This window comes from Schistocerca cancellata, chromosome 10 (assembly GCF_023864275.1).
Source record: "Schistocerca cancellata isolate TAMUIC-IGC-003103 chromosome 10, iqSchCanc2.1, whole genome shotgun sequence".
NCBI classification, from domain to species: domain Eukaryota; kingdom Metazoa; phylum Arthropoda; class Insecta; order Orthoptera; family Acrididae; genus Schistocerca; species Schistocerca cancellata.
In genome coordinates this window covers 176,388,430-176,407,133 of record NC_064635.1, presented here as the reverse complement: position 1 = coordinate 176,407,133, position 18,704 = coordinate 176,388,430, and the positions used below count along the sequence as shown (strand labels likewise).

At 42.9% G+C, this 18,704-nt stretch overlaps 1 protein-coding gene and 1 pseudogene across 2 annotated transcripts in view; one reads left to right on the top strand and one right to left on the bottom strand.

The window, feature by feature from the left end:
* LOC126106503 (uncharacterized) overlaps positions 1-18,704 on the bottom strand; it is a 154,187-nt gene that overhangs the window by 92,203 nt on the left and 43,280 nt on the right. Inside the window, exon 3 of one of the 2 annotated variants that reach the window (XM_049912820.1) lies at positions 1,081-1,554. The exons of the other annotated variant lie outside the window; for it this stretch is intronic. Coding sequence (XP_049768777.1) covers positions 1,081-1,554 — 474 coding nt within the window. The remainder of the gene's footprint in view (positions 1-1,080; positions 1,555-18,704) is intronic. 2 annotated transcript variants of the gene reach the window in all.
* On the top strand, positions 7,958-8,075 carry LOC126106943 (5S ribosomal RNA; annotated as a pseudogene).

Here is an 18,704-nt window from a genome sequence, read left to right as displayed (position 1 = left end):
CACTTAAAAATACACTTTGTCCCACGTGAAAACATTCTATACTCAAATTTATCAATCCTCTGAAAGGTAAAGGTTTCATACACCAGTGTAGAACTTCTCAGCACTTTAGGAAACGAAATACAGCAAAAAAAAAAAAAAACCTTTTGGAATAGCTTTGGTGTGCGGCAACATGTATATTGTATATTTTTGTATTATGGAAGCATTAATATTAATTCCTCTGAATACACATAGTTACTTCTGAAGCACTGAAATCAAAACTACACTGCTCTTTTGTCAGCCAGTCACTGCTCAAGTCACATGATCTCGCAGTCAATGACAGCAGAATATAGGACACAAACGTGATGAGTCAGTCAATAACAACATGACTTAGTAGTCCAATCACACACATAGGAAAAGGTAATGGTTTAAATTAATATACATACAGCACAGTGACAAGAAACACTAAGCTTGCACGTACAATATTTTAGTGTGTATAACCCTTTATAATATATCAAGCACAAATGAACCAGTAAAATTTTAAATAATGGCATAAATGGCTGGTTTTCTCGCCCCAAAATTTTTCTAAGTGGCTGGTCCTCAAAGTGTTAAGTTTCTAATGAGAGTCAAATGCTGCATGATTGTCACATATAACTTAATTCATCTTGTGTAAAAGGAAATTTACTTTGAAAATAACATTTCTGAAGCCACCATTTACAGTAGTCTCCTGCGAACTGTTAGAAATGTAAACAGTTGTGACATCATGCTCATCAAAAGCAGTTTTGTTGTTACAAAGTATTGCATAGTCTCCATCCTACAGCCTTCGACAGATTCGTCTGTGTTTGCACAGTGTTTTGTTTTTTCAAATGGCACATTTATTATGGTGTTATTCTCTCATTTATGTTTTATTGCTGCAGTATTATTCTACAGCAGTGGACTAACGTAAAATTCTTTGTTAAAGTACCAGTTCTTACCAGTCAAAACTACAAAAATTTATCTGAAAACTAAAACAATGAAAAATACTCAGAATCCCAAAAAATTTCTGGGTTTTTCCTGGATGAAAAATTCTAATGAAAATAAAATGATGGCCTAAGCTGTACTCACTGTGGTATTCGCAAGGAGATGATGGTTGGGAAGCTTGGCCTAAAAAAATTCTTTGAGAGTCCAAATTGGCTGGAATGATAGCTTGTCGAGAAACGGCTGCCCCTGGCACTGTAGATACTGTCGAGGCCTGGCATCATACTGTAGCTGGATGTGTATCCTGGAGGACTCCACTGTGAGCCGCCACCAGAGTATCTGTTGCTCAGATAATGGACGAAGCCTGGAGAGCCAGTGTACACTTGTTGGTGCCCATCGTAAGTGCTACCACCTGACGATGACGGGTAGCCTCCATGGCCTCCAGAATCCCCAGGAGATCTGGGGTATCCAGCTGGATAGTTTTGATATCCTGGGTAGCCCTGTTGGTAGCCAGGATATCTGGCCTCATGTGTCAATTTACTGGTGCCTGGTGGCTGACCGAAATAATTGGGGTTGTACAGAGGCTTCTGTGGGTAGTCTGCAGGTTTGCTTCCAGTGCCACTGGAACAAAGAAACGTATTCTGCTATATCAACAAAAATAATCGGTTTTTGAAAATATAATTTAATTGCATTGATGAAAAACATCACCAAGCGGCAGCAGGAGAACACATATATAACAGCTATTATGTATGTAAACTTTCAGAGTCAGTGGCTCCTTCTTCTAGCACTAGGGTTGAAGGGAAAGGAAGAGAGGTGAAGTAAAAGGACTGCTGAGATTTAGGGAAAGGGGCAGAGTTCAGAAAAGTCACCCAGAACCCTGGGTCAGAGGAGACTTCCCGGAAACGATGAGAAGGAAAGACTGTACTGAACAAGATTTGAAAACCAGAGAGTTTACAGGTGGAAGGTAGGGTGATATGCAAGGCAGAGATTACTGCTAGAACACTGTGCATGAGCAGAAAGCTAAGTACATTGTACATGATAGAGGTGGAGAGAGACGGCAAAAAAAAGACAGGTCAGAAAATGAAAGATGTAGACAACTAAAAGGGAATGAAGGAAGGAATAGTTACTGTGAAGAAATACTGAGACCAAAGAAAGTAACCTAAATTATGACCAGATGGTCGGCGAGAACCAAGTACATGGTGTAGTGCCAGTTCCCACCTACAGAGTTCTGAAATACTGATATCTGGGGAAAGAATACAGATGTCCCGTGTGATGAAACAGGAATCGAGCTCACAACTGTCACAGTGTAGAGCACATTCTGCAACAGTTTATTGAGTGTTGGCAGTCTACACCCTCTGCCTGTGCCCATTTATACTAACTGATAACTTTACAGTGGGCACGCCGATGTAAAAAGCCGAACAGTGTTTACATAACAGCTGGTACATGGCATGTGTCATTTCACACGTGGCTCTCCCTTTGACAGTATATGTTTTGCCAGTTACAGGGCTGCTATAGGTGATGGTAGGAGGGTGTATAGCACATGTTTGGCAGCGGGAATGATCACAGGGGTAGGAGCCATAGGGTATGGAGATGGTGGTAGAAAGAGGATAGGGACTGACAAGGATATTGCGGAGATTGGGAGGGCAACAAAAAGCTATTCTAGGTGTGGTGTGCAAAATGTCAGACAGAATGGATCTCATTTCATGGCACGATTTTAGGAAGTTGTGCCCTTGTCAAAGTAGCTGATTAATACTGAGTGACCAGTGGTGTGCTGTGAAGCTGTTTTTTGGAGGCATCAACTGTATCACTATTGGATGTGATGGCCTGGGAAATCTGCTTTTGAACTAGGTTGGTGGATAATTACGTCCAGCAAAAAGCTTTGGTGAAAAGAAAAGTGGTGTGGGATTTGGGACAGGATTACATGAAATTTAATTGGGAGAATGTATTTAGAGAGTCCAGGAGTTTTAACAGGTCAGCCTCACAATGAGACATTTCGCCCTATGGACTCTGGTGAGGCTGACTGTTAAAACTCCTGGAATCTCTAAATACATTCCCCCAATTAAATTTTGCCTGCTCTTTGTCAGAATCCCATGCCATTCTCCTTTATGTTGATCTCACCCTCACCAAAGGCCAGCTACTCACTTTTTTTCACATTAAACCTACTAATAAGCAACAGTACTTACATCTTGACAGTTGGCATACTTTCCATGTCAAAAGTTCCCTCCCATACAGCCTTGGCATTCAAGGCTAATGTATTTGTTCAGGTGCAGACTCTTTACAGCAATACACCACCATTCTCACCTCAGACTTCCCTGGACATAATTACCCCATCAGTCTAGTTCTAAAGCAGATTTCCTGGGGCATCACATCCAATCCTAGTATTGCTGATCCCCACAAAACACAGCTTAAGAGCACACCACCTGTCACTCAGTATTATCCTCATCTTGAATGTAGTAATTAGCTACTTTGACAAGGTCATGATGTCCTAAAATCATGCCTAAAATGAGGTCCACTTTGTGTGATGTTTTGCCCACCACACCTAGAATAGATTTTTATTGCTCTCCCAATCTCTGCAAGATCCTTTACAGATCCTGTGCTCCTTCTGCACCTACCTCCCTACCCTACAGCCCTGTGACTGCCCCACTGCAAGGTGCCCTATGCACCCCCCTATCACCCACAACCTATAACAAGCCCTGTAACTAACCAAACATATACTATCAAATGAATGGCCGTCTTTGAAATGATACATGTTATATATCAGCTGTTATGTAAACGCTGTTTGGCCTTTTACATTGGTATGACTACTGCCAAGATATCAGTTGAGATGAATGGGCATATGCAATGGGTGTGCACTGGCAACACACAATAACCTGTTGCACAGCATCGGTGCCTATTTCAGCACATGTGCCATCAGGATTCTTCCCCCAGATAACAATTTCTCAGAACTCCATAGGTGGGAACTGGCACTACAACATGCCCTTGGTTCTTGCCACCCACCTGGCCTTAAGTTACACTAGTTTCTTTGTTTTCAGCATTTCTTCACAGTAACTATTACTTTCTTCTCTTCCTTTTAGTTCTCTACATCTTTCATTTTCTGACCTGTCTATTTTCTGCCACCTGCTCTCACCTCTATCACATACAATGCACTTAGCTTTTTGCTCTCATTAACTCTTGCATGATGTTTTGGCTGTATTCTCTTTCTTGTATATTACCACCATCTTGTCATCTTTAAGCTCTCATGTTTTCAAATCTCATCCGCTGCAGTCCCCAATAATCAGTCTTTCCTTCTCATCCTGTCTGGTAAGTCCCCTGACCCAGGGTTCTGGGTGACCTTTCTGAATTCAACCCCTTTTCCTAAAACTCACCTCTCTTCCTTCCCCTTCAACTCCTCTGCCAGAAGAAGGAGCCACTGGCTCCGAAAGCCTTCATATGTAATACCTTTTATGTGTTTTTTCTCCTGCCACCATTTGGTATGTAGATATTATGCTATATAGCTGTTCCATTCACTTTTACTAATTTTACAATACTGCTTTTAAGTAATGTAAGTGAAACAGTAGCAAACAAATAATATCTAAACTTTACAAAGGGTTGTTCACAGTACTTTTTCATGATATAGGGCAGGTGTTTGCAATGCATCTCCATATCACGTTAGAAGCAGTCAATGAGAGGATAGTAAGTGGTTCCCAATTAACAGCTGCTTTTTTTTTTTAATGGTATCATCCAAAATACAAGTCTGGCTTGTGGTGACAAAATTATGCAGCTTAATCATACTTTGTGAACAGTCCATTCTTCAGTTTCTGTTTCTGCTGCTTACGGGATTTCTTGTATTGATATATACAGCACTTTGCACTGTCTGTGATGAACTATTTTTAACAATTGTCTCTCAAAAGCAGAACTGCCGAGTGATGACAGACATCTGTAGCATATCCTGATGTTAAGGTTAGTTTGGAAGGTAAACATATAGTTTTGTGTTGGTGAAGCCAACAAATGTAAATGTGGATCCTACAGGGTGTTAAAAAAGTCTCTCCGCAGTGCCGTACGATTGTTAGCCGCGCGTGCCGCATGCTGCAGTGAATATACCAAAATGAAACTCATTGAAATACAAGTTGTTAATTTATTGAATATTCATTTTTACTTACAAATTTTCACATTAAATGTAGAAAGTGTCCCCCCTGTTGTTGAATACACAATTCAATTTGTCTAATCATGTTTCCAAACCCAAGCTGTAACATTTCTGTAACAGAAGCATTGAAAGCAGATATTGCAGTTTTCACTTCATCAATGGATTTTGGGTGGTTTTTATAGACATTTGCTTTCGATACATCCTAGAAGAAAAAGTCAGGTGGTGTTAGGTCAGGCGATCGTGGAGGGCAAAGTCCCTGTGAAATTATGGAATCACCAAAAACATCAGCAAGCAGTGTCATTGAAACGCAAGCCGTATGTGTGGCTGCACCACCTTGTTGAAAATAACCATTCAATATTTCACTTAACACAAGTTCTCCTATGAATGGGTACAGAATATCACTGAAGTATCGTTCTGCGCTTACTGTTTCGTTGAAAAACCCAGGCAGGTGAACAATCATATGGCACGCACGGCTAACAATAATACGGCACTGTGGCAAGACTTTTTGAACACACAGTAGGATGTGATGACTGACATGTAGTGTAGCCAGGAAGCTGACACTTTATTTGCATTTTACTTGCTTCCAGATTCCTGCAATGTATATATGAAATGTGAAGATGTGGCCAAAGCATAAAAAGAAAGATCACTGTTATATTACTTATTAGGTGTTTATATGTACTTTCCCATGCAAATGAAGTGTTTTCTTCAAAAATTATATTTGATCACACTCTAGCACCCAGTATGTTAAGGAAGTTGTTGCATGTCATACTTACTATTTCTCCTGTGATTGAAACAAAAAGCATCATTACATCATTAGCTTTACAAATCATCTATTCCCGACCTCTTGTGATGGGCATTAAATATAGATTTCAAGGTTAGAATGTGGACAGCCCCTCATAAAGTTTCACCAAAATTAGTTTGCACAGGGTGCTCTTAAGGCTACAGGAAGTGTTCCTCACATCTTGCAGCCAGTGTATACTGAATACAGGGTTTTCAAGCTGATATGATGCTACAGAAAAATGCTCAACATTGTATGTGTAGATTGATCAGTTATGAAAAGACACTGAAATCAATATTCAGGCTCAGTTTACATCCCAAAAGTAAAACATAGAAGAGATTCAGCGATGATTTTGGCAGTCTTATCACGCTATTCCATGGGCCCCGTGGTTACTCTGCTTCTTTGTGTTACTGCCAAGGATTAAGACCACTTTATCAGGTCCTTCCCATGGTACAGTATTTGTTTCCCAATGGCGAGCTGTGTTCCGAGACGACAGAGCTCCTGTTCACGCTGCTCACATCATTCAGGACTGGTTCCGTGAGCATGAGGATGAATTTTCACCTCTCCCTGGTCACCACTGTCACCAGCATCACTGAGCATTTGTGGTCTACTTTGGAGAGAATGGTGCATGATCACTATCCACCTCCATCATTGATCCCAGAACTTGTTACTATTTTGTAGGACAAATCATATGAGATTCCCTTGAAAACATACAGCAACTGTATTTATGCATTCTGTGATGACGGGAAGCTGTTTCAAATACCAATGCTTTTCCTACACCATATTAGGTGTGTAAGGTGTTGTGTTCTTGATGTTTTCATACACATATCAAAAACAGTTTTGCATCACCTCACTTCCGAGAGTTCCATACCATGAACATGAAATTGGAACAGAGGTCAACATAAACATCATTTCCACCCTTTCTATTGCTTTGAAAACCACACATTGCATGTTGTACCACCATACAGTGAGACCTTCAGAAGTGGTGGTCCAGATTGCTGTACTCACCGTTAGTTCTAATACCCAGTAGCACGTCCTCTTGCATTGATGCATGCCTGTATCCATCGTGGCATGCTATCCGCAAGTTATCAAGGCACTCTTGGTCCAGTTTGTCCCACTCCTCAATGGTGATTCGACACAGATCCCTCAGAGCCTCGCCAATGTGCTACCATTATGGTTGCACTATCAGTCGCAGGATGGCACTCACGTATTGTACAGCCATTACAGCCTTTACCACCAGCGGCGTATGTCAGCCCACATAATGCCACTCTAAAACTGCAGGGAACCTCCACCTTGCTGCACTCACTGGATAGTGTGTCTAAGGCGTGCAGCGTGACCGTATTGCCTCCAAACACATCTCTGACGATAATCTGATTGAAGGCATACGTGACACTCATTGGTGGAGTAAATGTGATGCCAATCCTGAGTGGTCCATTGGGCATGTTGTTGGGCCCATCTGTACCACGCTGCATGGTGTTGTGGTTGCAAAGATGGACCTCGCCATGGACGTCAGGAGTGAAGTTGTGCATCATGCAGTCTATTGCGCACCGTTTGAGTCACAACACAACATCCTTTGACTGCACAAAAAACATTATCCAACATGGTGGCATTGCTGTCAGGGTTCCTCGGAGCCATAATCCGTAGGTAGTGGTCATCCTCTGCAGTAGTAGCCCTTGGGCGGCCTGAGCGAGCCATGTCGTCGACAGTTCCTGTCTCTTTATCTCCTCCTTGTCTGAACAACATCGCTTTGGTTCACTCCGAGACACCTGGACACTTCCCTTGTTGAGAGCCCTTTCTGGCACAAAGCAACAATGTGAATATGATTGAACCAGAGTGTTCACTGTCTAGGCATGGTTTAACTAGAGACAACATGAGCCATGTACCTCCTTCCTGGTGGAATGACGGGAACTGATCGGCTGTCGGACCCCCTCCGTCTAATAGGTGCTGCTCGTGCATGGTTGTTTACATCTTTGGATGGGTTTGGTGACATCTCTGAACAGTCAAAGAAACTGTGTCTGTGATACAATATCCACAATCAACGTCTATCTTCAGGAGTTCTGCGAACCGGGGTGATGCAAAACTTTTTTTTATATGTGTATTTTTGTCCACTTTCTGTGCAATAAGCCAACGGCCTTGCTGCAGTGGTAATGCTGGTTCCCATCAGATCACCACAGTTAAGTGCTGTCGGGCTGGGCTAGCACTTGGATGGGTGACCATCCGGTCTGCCAAGTGCTGTTGGCAAGCGGGGTGCACTCAGACCTTTTGAAACAAGCTGAGAAGCTACTCGATTGAGATGTAGTGGCTCCGGTCTCGTAAACTGACATACGGCCAGGAGAGCGGTGTGCTGACCACATGCCCCTTCATATCCACATCCAGTGACACCTGTGGGCTGGGGATGACACGGCAGCCACTCAGTACCGTTGGGCCTAACAAGGCCTGTTCGGACAGAGAGTTTCTGTACCAACAATCACTGCCAGACACAGGACCAGGCTAAAGAGAACACAAGCCCAAGAGTGGAAAGTAAACTTAGCATTACTGTTGTCAACAGCAAGTGAAGTCATACAGCACGAAAGGCTGGAAGACCCAAAGGGAATATTCGGCCACTTGAATTGGAAAGGTAGTTGTTTTCTATCCTTCACACCGGTAGGGACCTTTCCTGTGCAAAATGTGAGTGTTACATGTTGTTTAAGTGTAATTGTTAAGTGTAGGTCACTGTAATGGGTTTGTGTATAGTGTGGTGTCATGTATGTGTTGGATGATGATGGCAGGAGGGAGACTGTGAAGCCCACTGCCAGCAGACAACCCACTCCTATCGAATAGCCGAATAGCACCATGGGAGCCGCTGAGCTTAACATCCACATCTGATGGGTGGATCACCATCAACAGTGTGTCATATGTCCTCACTTAATGAGACATTGCGTAGGTGTTCAGAATTTAATCGAGGACACTGGCACCATGACTGCTGAATGAGGTCTTGAAGCCACCACCCCTCCTGTCCCTTCTTGGTCCCATCTGCCTTGAAGTACTGTGAGTGAATATAACAAATCTGTTTCCAAACAAGATCCACAGAACATACTGTCAACATCTGAACTGTTGGGCATATTCAGTGCTATGCAGATACAAGGATAAACAAGGACAAGAAATCAAGCAAACTGCAATTAACATGTAATGAGCCATTGAAGACCACATGTCCCTTATATCAAAATATACATAAAATATCTCTGAACAACCTCAGAAATTTTTTTACAGCATTTCAGGTTTACCCTGTATAGAGTCAATATGGATTCTGCCAACAGAGGTCTTGGGAAACACTATTCACTGTGTTCACATAACTTACAAGAATGCAGCCAAGTAACATGATCAAAAACTGGCAATATTGCAATAGGACCACACCTTGTCATTTTGAAAGAAAAATGCAGCAAGTAAAGATTGTGCAACGGAATGGAAAACCTCAGTTAAAATAATGTTCCAACATTTGGCAAAGCTGTGCACTATATTGCACAACGTGTTGGCCTAGCTCTTGTTCATGAGAGGATACATTACTCCTCAACAGTCAGCTTTTCTTTCCAAAGAATTGTTTTGGCTTCATTTATTGATAGCTACTAAAATTTCAGATTTTTCTTGGGGTTGGCTGGGTGATGTTTCAGGGTCATAGTCTGACTAAAATTTTCATTCTTTAACTGCTTAGCATTTGGCATAGTCTGAATGTTTCAAAGGCTCACAGTCTAATACTACAAATTGACATCCTGTAATAGATCTCGCCGAGAAAGCTTCTGACGACACAGCTTTATCCACATTAGGGAATTATTTAAATTTTGCGCTGATTCCCAAGCGTTTGCCAGTGTTTGATTTTATTAGGAGGGAGGCATGTCATATGTTGACTGAGGTACGTCCATCCACAGAATTGAACAGCAGCAGAGGGGTGCCCTTTACATTCACTTAACAACTGATCCATACTTTGTTATTTTACCTGCAGAAAGGAAATGCTACACTTGTTTTGGACAAGCAGGTTTATGTTCGAAAGATGCACTGTTTATTATCTAATTCAGTGTATCACAAGATCAGCACTGACCCCAAAAAAATTGTTGATAGAAAGAAGAACGTTCCTTGTTGTAGGAGACTGTCAGCTCTTACTGCCCACCCGGTTGGCCGTGCGGTCTAACGCACGGCTTGCTGGGCGGGAAGGAGCGCTTGGTCCCCAGCACGAATCCACCCGGCGGACTTGCGTTGAGGTCCAGTGAACCGGCCAGCATGGTTTTTAGGCGGTTTTCCATCTGCCTCGGTGAATGCAGGCTGGTTCCCCTTATTCCACCTCAGTTACACTATGTCGGCAATTGCTGCGCAAACAAGTTCTCCACATATGCGTACACCACCATTACTCTACCACGCAAACATAGGGGTTACAACCGTCTGGTGTGAGATGTTTCCTGTGGAGGGGGCGGGGGTCCACCAGGGGTCGAACTGCAAAATAACCCTGGGTTCGGTGTGGAGCGATGGAGGGGTTAAGTGGACTGCGGTAGTCGTCGTGGGGTTGTGGACCACTGCAGCTGCGGTGGGGGTGGAGCCTCTCCGTCATTTATAGGTCCCCAGTTAACATACAATACAATACATACAATCGGCTCTTACTGTGAAGTTTCCCCTAGGTTGGTTATATGGCCTTCTGAAGAGTCACAAGGTAAGGGTTCCTCTTATTCCGGCCGTAAGTAATATTGGTGCTATGACATATCATGTAACAAAGCACCTGCTGAGAACACTAGTAGGTCAGTTTGAGTGTCACATTATGAGCTCGGTGGAATTCTTACCACAATTAGAGGGAATGCATTTGAATGATTGTGATATTCTACTAAGTTTTGATGTGGTGTGTCTCTTCACTCGTATTCATTTGTCTGCTTCGTTACAGTTGATTGAAGTTAGCTTTGGTGTCAAATTAATGAACCCATTTCGACATGTGTTCACTTCCACTTACTTTTTATTCTATGACCAGCACTATGAGTAGACAGATAGAGTTTTGATGGGAAGCCCCTATCACCAATTTGTTTATGGAAGGTTTCAAGGAGTTGGCAACCTTGAAACCTATGTGTTTTTTTCAGATACGTACGTGACACTTTTGTTGTGCACAGTGAGAATTTTAAAAATACTTGAATTCAGCCCAGCTGAATATTCATTTCATGATGGAGGGGAAAAGGATGAATACTTTCCCTTCCTTGATTTGTTGGTCTGGGGGTTGGTTGATGGTACATCGGGAAATTTCATTTATAGGAAGCCTACTCACACTGCTTGTATCTATAGGCTAATGGTTGTCACCATCTGGCTCAGTGTGAAGTGGGTACTTTGTACCTCAATTCAAAGGCCCCACTTCATCTCAGACCCTGAGAGTTTGTCAGCTGAGTTAGCCCATCTTGAGGTCACCTTTCATCAGATTGGTTATAGTGAAAGACAGATCGGAGTGCATTGTGCTACTGACCAACCATGTACCACGTGAGTGATGATAATATGCAGGGAGAATTTCCAACAGGATTGGGTGTCTGTCATATTCCTCGTATGTGTGGTATGTCACATACTGGTTACACTATTAGGACTGGCGTACTGAGCATAAGCATCATACATTCTTACAAACCAAATGAGGTGGCACAGTGGTTAGCACACTGGGCTCGCATTCAGGAGGATGACAGATCAATCCCGTGTCCGGCCATCCTGATTTAGGTTTTCCGTGATTTCCCTAAATCGCTCCAGGCAAATGCCAGGATGGTTCCTCTGAAAGGGCATGGCCAACTTCCTTCCCCATCCTCCCCTAATCCGCTGAGACCGATGACCTCACTGTTTGGTCTCCTCCCCCAAAACAACCCAACCTCATGCTTACAACAGCTGAGCGAAACTGCTATTGTAGAACATTGTCTTGGCATTGATCATCCTAGGAATACAACAACACTGAGATTCTGGAATGCACTTGCAGCTATTGGGAAAGTGTTAATAAGATAGCAGGTGAAATTAAATGAGCAAGTAATGATGGAGGCTTTTGGTTAAATTCTGCATGACACTACTCTCTCCTTTGTCAAAAAACAGAGGGACAGCATTAATGCCACCTCACCCATTGGTTATTAACTTTCACTATTGATAACTTCTGACACTGGCCGTTGTTGGTTGTGTGGTGGTGCTTGTGTTTAGAGAGAGAGAGAGATTTTAAATTTACTTAGACAATGCTTACTTGCTGCAGTTTTGCCTTGAAAATGACAGGGTGTGTACTTCTTGTAATATCGGTAGTAATCGACAACATCACCTGGTCACATTCCTGTAAGTTATTTGAACTTTGTATACACTGGGAGAAACTAAGGTCTCACTCAGTTCATTGTGTTTGCCCATAACATTCAGAAGGCTGAGCAGATACGGCACCCAGGGAGATGTGTTGTTTGCTTCCCAAAGGCATTTGATACTGTTCCCACCATCGCTTAGTGAATAAAATACAGAATTCATGGAAGACAGGCCATCTCTGCAATTGTATCCAGGACTTTCTAGCAGATAGAACTCAATACGCCATGTTCAAAAAGGCAACATCGTCATTTGTAAAGGTACCATCGTTCACACCCTTAGTGACTGTGAAACTAGGGGTGTGCTGTTCACTATATAAAAAGTGATTTCAATGAACGGTTCCAGACAGCGAAATGAAGTTTTCTACATATGGTGGTATGTAATTTTCATGTATCATTAATCCTCTTAGCTCTTGCATCAACAAAGATACAGATGTAAGAGATGAATGTAGAAAGAAGCATCGCCAGCATCAAGTGGAATTACCTCATAAAACTATTGATGAAATGTTTTTGGGTTACCAGATGAAACCTAAGAAAATACAACTCACCCATAAAAGAAGTTGCTTACAAAACACACTTGTTGACTGATTTTTGAGTTTTGCTTGCTTATCGCACTGGACCAGTTACAAAATAGGATTAATAACAGAGACACACAGGAGTTCAGAAAAATGTAAATACTCTTTGATAGTTAATATCTTTGGAACAAATGGCATATTGTTGCAATTTTGCACAGTAACAACGTACATTGTTTCCTCACCAGTTCTTGGCACTCCCGTTTTCCAGCACATGATAGTGCAGCACTGAAGGAAGTAAGATTGTCATCTGAGCAATGCAAGGCTGTTTTGAAGTGGTACTGGAAGTACAAAAACATGAGGGAGGGACAATGGTAATGGCGTAATGTTTACAGAACTCAACCACCAACTCATACAACAATTTATCATATTTGTAATAAATATGAAGCGAACAGCACTGATCAGAATGTGTACAAGGAAAGGTCTGGCCAACCAAATTCATCAAAATGCCCAGCTTGCAGCGTAGCTGTGTTGCAACATTTTATTAGGTCACCTCAAAAATCTGAGAAGCAGGGTGTACATGAAAGTGTGTAACAAATTCTGAAGGCTGCAAAGAGGAAAGTGTACATTCCAGGATTGCTGCAGACTATGAACAAGGATGACCCAGGTTGAAGAATGGAGTACTGTGAGTGGTTTGAATGAATGTTTTGTGAAGGGTGAACAGTTTGCGGAGACAGTTATCTGTTGGCGAGGTGCAATTCAAGCTGAATGGCGCAGTAACACATCACAACTGCATGTACTGGGCTCCTGAAAATCCTCACACTCACATGGGCAAACATGTTAATTTACCGGGTGTTAATGTCTGCTGTGGTCTGTAAATGCACAGTTTGATTGGCCCATTCGTCTTTGAAGGTGCTGTTACTGGTGAGACGTATTTTCATGTGCTGCAAACATCGATTTTACCTGCCATCCGAGAGGTGTTTGGGAATGAAAGATTTTACCTACAACAAGATGGTACTCCACCTCTAAACCAGAGGTCAGAGCCTACTTGGTTGAAAATCTTAGTGGACAACAGATAGTTCAAACAGAAGCCGTTGACTGCCCACTGCAGTCTACAGACCTTACACCTCTTGACTTCTACCTATGAGGCACCTTAAAAGTTAAGTTTATCAACAGAAGCCAACTACACTGAATGAGCTACAAGAAAGCATTGAGGCATCCTGTACGGCTATCGCACCAGCGACATAGACAGCCCTAGTTCGGTAAACAGGTCAACAGCATCGATGTTATTGGCTGCCAATGGGGTCACTTTGAACACATAAAATAACTTTCACACAATTGTAACTACTGTTCAGCTAAATTTAAGGATGGAGGGTTCATGTAAATATCAAAGTCAAACCTGTATTTAAAAAGTTGTTAAGATGTCTAAATCCAACATTATTGTAGAAAGGTGTTTCATGTAATTTGGCGATGATAACTGTAATATTTCAGTATGTTTATTATTCTGGATAGAGTGTAACAAATTTTAGATCAAAATTTTGTAATCTGTTTTGAAAAACTAATGAGATTTTTAATTGCAAACTTCAAAATTACTGTTTGAAATAATGAATGAATTCAAATTTTGACTGGTAAAAGCTATATAAGCAATGACGGCAATAGCTGATCGGAGTTGGTTTTGAATCGGTTCACTGTTAATGCCAACTTTGTGGTTCATATTAATAAGTTATTAAGTACATTTTCATTTCGGCCACATCATTTATTAGATTTTATTAATGTGACAAGTTGCTCCTAACATAGGAATAGCCCAGACTTTCTTTCAGATGGAGATAATTTGCAGCAATGAGATGCACACCTCAAATATGAACATTAAGAAACAGCAAGTTAGATATCCAGTTCGGTAGCCACAAAGATGGTTTATATTTAAGATACTATGAGTTACATAATTAAAACACTATGACAAGTGATTATGGGTGCCTACACTCCATGAAGGGTGAGGCAAGATGTTAGTTCCACATGCTTCACATAATGACCACGATCGAAAAATGTCAAGGAAATTAGAGTTCATTCGGAGCCTTAATGACAGTACTTTCTCTTATGTGATATGGGCAGATGGAACACGAAAGGCTGAAAACACTGTTGGTATTCGACATACCCTCCACCCCACACATTATAAAACATGAAATGGCCTTATTGCAGAGAAATCTGGAGGAGGAATTTAGCTCGCAGCGCATGTCAAATGGCAGATGATAATGATTCTGTTCCTGGTGACAAAAACAGAATTGTTGGACATTGAGATATGATCGTACACTGGTGAATTCTTTGTCAGCATCTACTGCAAGGAGCTGAGGAGAATACTTCTCTTACACCAGTGGGGTGACTCAAAGTCTGTAGGAGAGCATGGAACTCTACAATCATTGCTAGGTGACACGCATAAGTGGGCACACTGCCTCGTCACAGTGCTAGTCCCGCCTTGCCGTAGCGCCACAGACCCCTCACTGGCCAGTTAATGCTCACAGCAGTGCTATTAAGTACCTCCAAACTGTGGCCTCACTTTCAGTGCATCTGTCTTTACCACAACACATTCATTGTCCGTGCTGCATAGGGGATGTTTACCAAACAGAAATTTATGCCGGGGTGCTGCAGGGCTCCATTTTAGGTGTGGTGCTGAATATAGCAGACTTCCCAAAGTCACCACAAGTCGTCAACACCGTGTACTCTAATGATACACGCAATACGTGGCTAGTTGCTGTGCATCATTGACTGCAACTTCTTGCACCAGCTTGAAGAATGGGCTATGAGCTAGAGTGCTGGTTTCAGTGCGGCCAAAAGCAAGGCATGAGCCTAACCAAGTGTCATCCACCAGCGGTTGCCAGTGTTGTGCCCTTTGGGCATCCAATTGAATGGATCAAAGACCAAATCCTCGAAATATCTAAGGGTCTTCTTACGTCAGAATCTCAGATGGAAGGAGCAAATTATTCATGTGCTTAAGCAAACAATACAGCGGCTTGACATGCTCTATTGGCTGCTAAATGAGAGGTCTCCTCTGTCAGTAAGTTGTGGTCTCTGTATCGACAGGCTAAGTATTCGGCCCATCGTGAAATACACCAGTAAGGTGTGAGGAAATGCAGCTGCTAGCCACATCAAGCGTCTATGTGCCCTCCAGAAAAAAATCCTGCACGAAGTGTTCCAAGTGCCCTACAATTTCCCAGCGCATACCTCCATAACATGTCTGTCGAGCCCTACGTGCTTGAAAGGTGCCAACATGAGGCGACAAGACTGTACACCAAGCCCTGACTCTTTCAGAACCCCCCCATCCACCATCTAGAGAAGGACCAACGACCATGACAAGTATAAGAGGCCAGTGACACTGCTTCGATTGTAGGCAGTACCTTCTGACGTTGAATTATACGTAGATCAGACTTGCACCCAGTGCAACACCAAACACACGAGATGCCAAACCACGTGTATCATCTCATGACTGCAGTCGGCTATGACCTAGGGTTGATACTACGATAAGCTCGTTGTAGATTTACTGTCCAGACCAGATGACGTATGCCTGCCTGTACTGCTTCCAGTGGTGTATTTGCACTGCATTTGTATTGCTAGCCATAACGCAGCTTTGTTCATTGGTTTCTGCTTCCCTACGTCTTGGCTCCTCTATAGATAACTCGCTGGACTTGTTTGTTTCTAGTGCCACCTTTACTTGTCCATTTTCTTGCTGGTTTCTTCTGTCTCCACTCCGTAATCAACTGTCGGAAGCACCAGGCTGGTAAGTCATCCTCAGCTGGTTCCTCGAGTCATTCCCAGTCTTTAGTCAAATACCGGTCACAATAATTGGCAACGAAGTAAAACGTTAGCAGCATTCTATGGACTCCAAACGCGTGGAACTCTTGGAACAGCAACAGCCACTTCTGCAGCAGCAGTTCCAACGGCAGTTCCAACAGAAGTTACAACAACAGCAGCAGCATAAAACAACAGTAGTAGCAGCAGTAACAACAACAGCAGCAGCAGCAGCAGCAGCAGCAGCAGCAGCAACAACAACAACAACAACAACAACAACAGCAGCAGCAGCAGCAGCAGCAGCAACAACAACAACAGCAGCAGCAGAAAAAACAACAGTAGCAGCAACAACAACAGCAGCAACAACAACAACAGCAGCAGCAGCAGCAAACTGACTAGCTCCAACAAGATATTCAGCTTTTGAAGTATCAGCTGCAGATTAACAGTACCCAACTAACAACAGCAGTAGTCACTTCCTAGGCACAGAGCTGTCTACCTGCGTTTCCATCTTTTAAAGAGGCCAAAGAGTATCGGAACACTCATTTACAGTGGCTGAAACACCATTTCTTCGCCATTCAGGTCACTGATGACGCTCCCCAATAGTCACGCTTCCTTTCTTGGGCTTCCCTGGAGACGTTTCCCTTGTTGAAGAAGTTGGTTCCTCTCTTAAATCCAGTTGCTCTCACATTCCCGGATGCAAAACCTCATACACAGACTTTATTTCGAGATGTAGTGGTCCATCTAGCTCGTAATCCAGAAGAACACACGTCAGTCCCCAGCTACACAATCCATCATTGGACTATATTTTCACAATCACCGCATTTTTTTTTTTTTTTTTTAATCGTGCAGGCAGCAAATGAGCACCTCATGGTTTGAGCACAGGTGACAGCAGTCCAGACATCCCATTGCGCCCCAAGAACACAAATTTCTTGTAAACCATTTACCCGACGGCAGCATCATGATCCATCAGCTTCAGATATGTCAATAGTCTTTGAACAATATATCACATATGACTGATGTGGGAAGCATGGCCTTCCATCATGCCCAGACTGCTTCACAGCACACCTGTGTGTGTAAGCGTCTGGGTTGCTGGGCACACTGCACCCACTGCGGAAAAAATGGACGTCTCCCCGTAATCGTACCCAGTTCTCCACAAGTGTCAAAGAACAGTGCATGAACTTTGGGCAGTAATAGCCCCATACGATGCTTTTGTTATAAAGTTGTTTACCAATGTCTCAACTGCAAGCAAAGATGTCTGTCTCTAGATGAACACAGGAACTGTTGTTTCCTTGGTGAACCTCCAAACCTATGCCACTTAAGCTCCCCAGAATTAGCCCCACCCTTGGTAGCGTAAAGTGACGGTTCAATTTCCTCTGGGATCAATTAATGGTCAACATACTCGACGAAAAGATCACTTGGCTAGTCACTCAGTCGGAAACGTTTTCGGTCTGGGTACCTTCCCGTTGTTTGGATTTTCCAAGGTTGAGGTTCAGGTCGTCTCTGAGACAGTTCCCTTCCAATAACTCTATCTTTTGTGCCACTTTTATACGTGGCCTGAGGTGCTCCACAGATTTCCAGGTTCACATCTCCTTGCATCCAGATGTGTTGCCTGGATCCTGCTGAGTACGGCCCAATCCAGTCCACTTATGGACTGTCATTGAGCAATCACTTGATCGACACCATGAGTCTTGAGGAGACTGAATCAAATAAAACCAGCGGTTGGACCACACGACTGGTAGTGGTAACAAAACCTAACAGCTCCCTCCGGCTATACAACGACTTCAAATCAACAATAAATGCCCAAACACAAGTAGATACGTATCCTGTTCCACTTCCAGAAGAGCTCCTCACAAAACTTGTGAGCAGAGAAGGCAGATCCCACTGGATGAGGAGTCGCAAGGAGTCATTGTTATCAACACTCCCTTCGATTTGTACAAATACAAGTGCTCCAGTAATCTTTCGGTAATTCCTGGAACAGCTGTCAAGGTCAGTATCTACTTGCACCAGTTATCTCGATGGCTCAATTGTCACGGATGCTAAGCATCAGAGTCACCAGCAAAACCTTTGGAGCATATTTACAACATTATGTGACGCAGAGTGAAGTGATGCTTAGCAGACGCCAGCTTTTCCTAGAGTAAGTGGAATACCTCAAAAATTGGTCAACAACGGAAGGGTCCAACCCACTTATCACGATGTCACACCTATTGACTCTCCAGCTCGTCCCCAAAACTTGTAGGAGGTGCAAGCTTTTTCTGGAAAGGTGAATTATTATT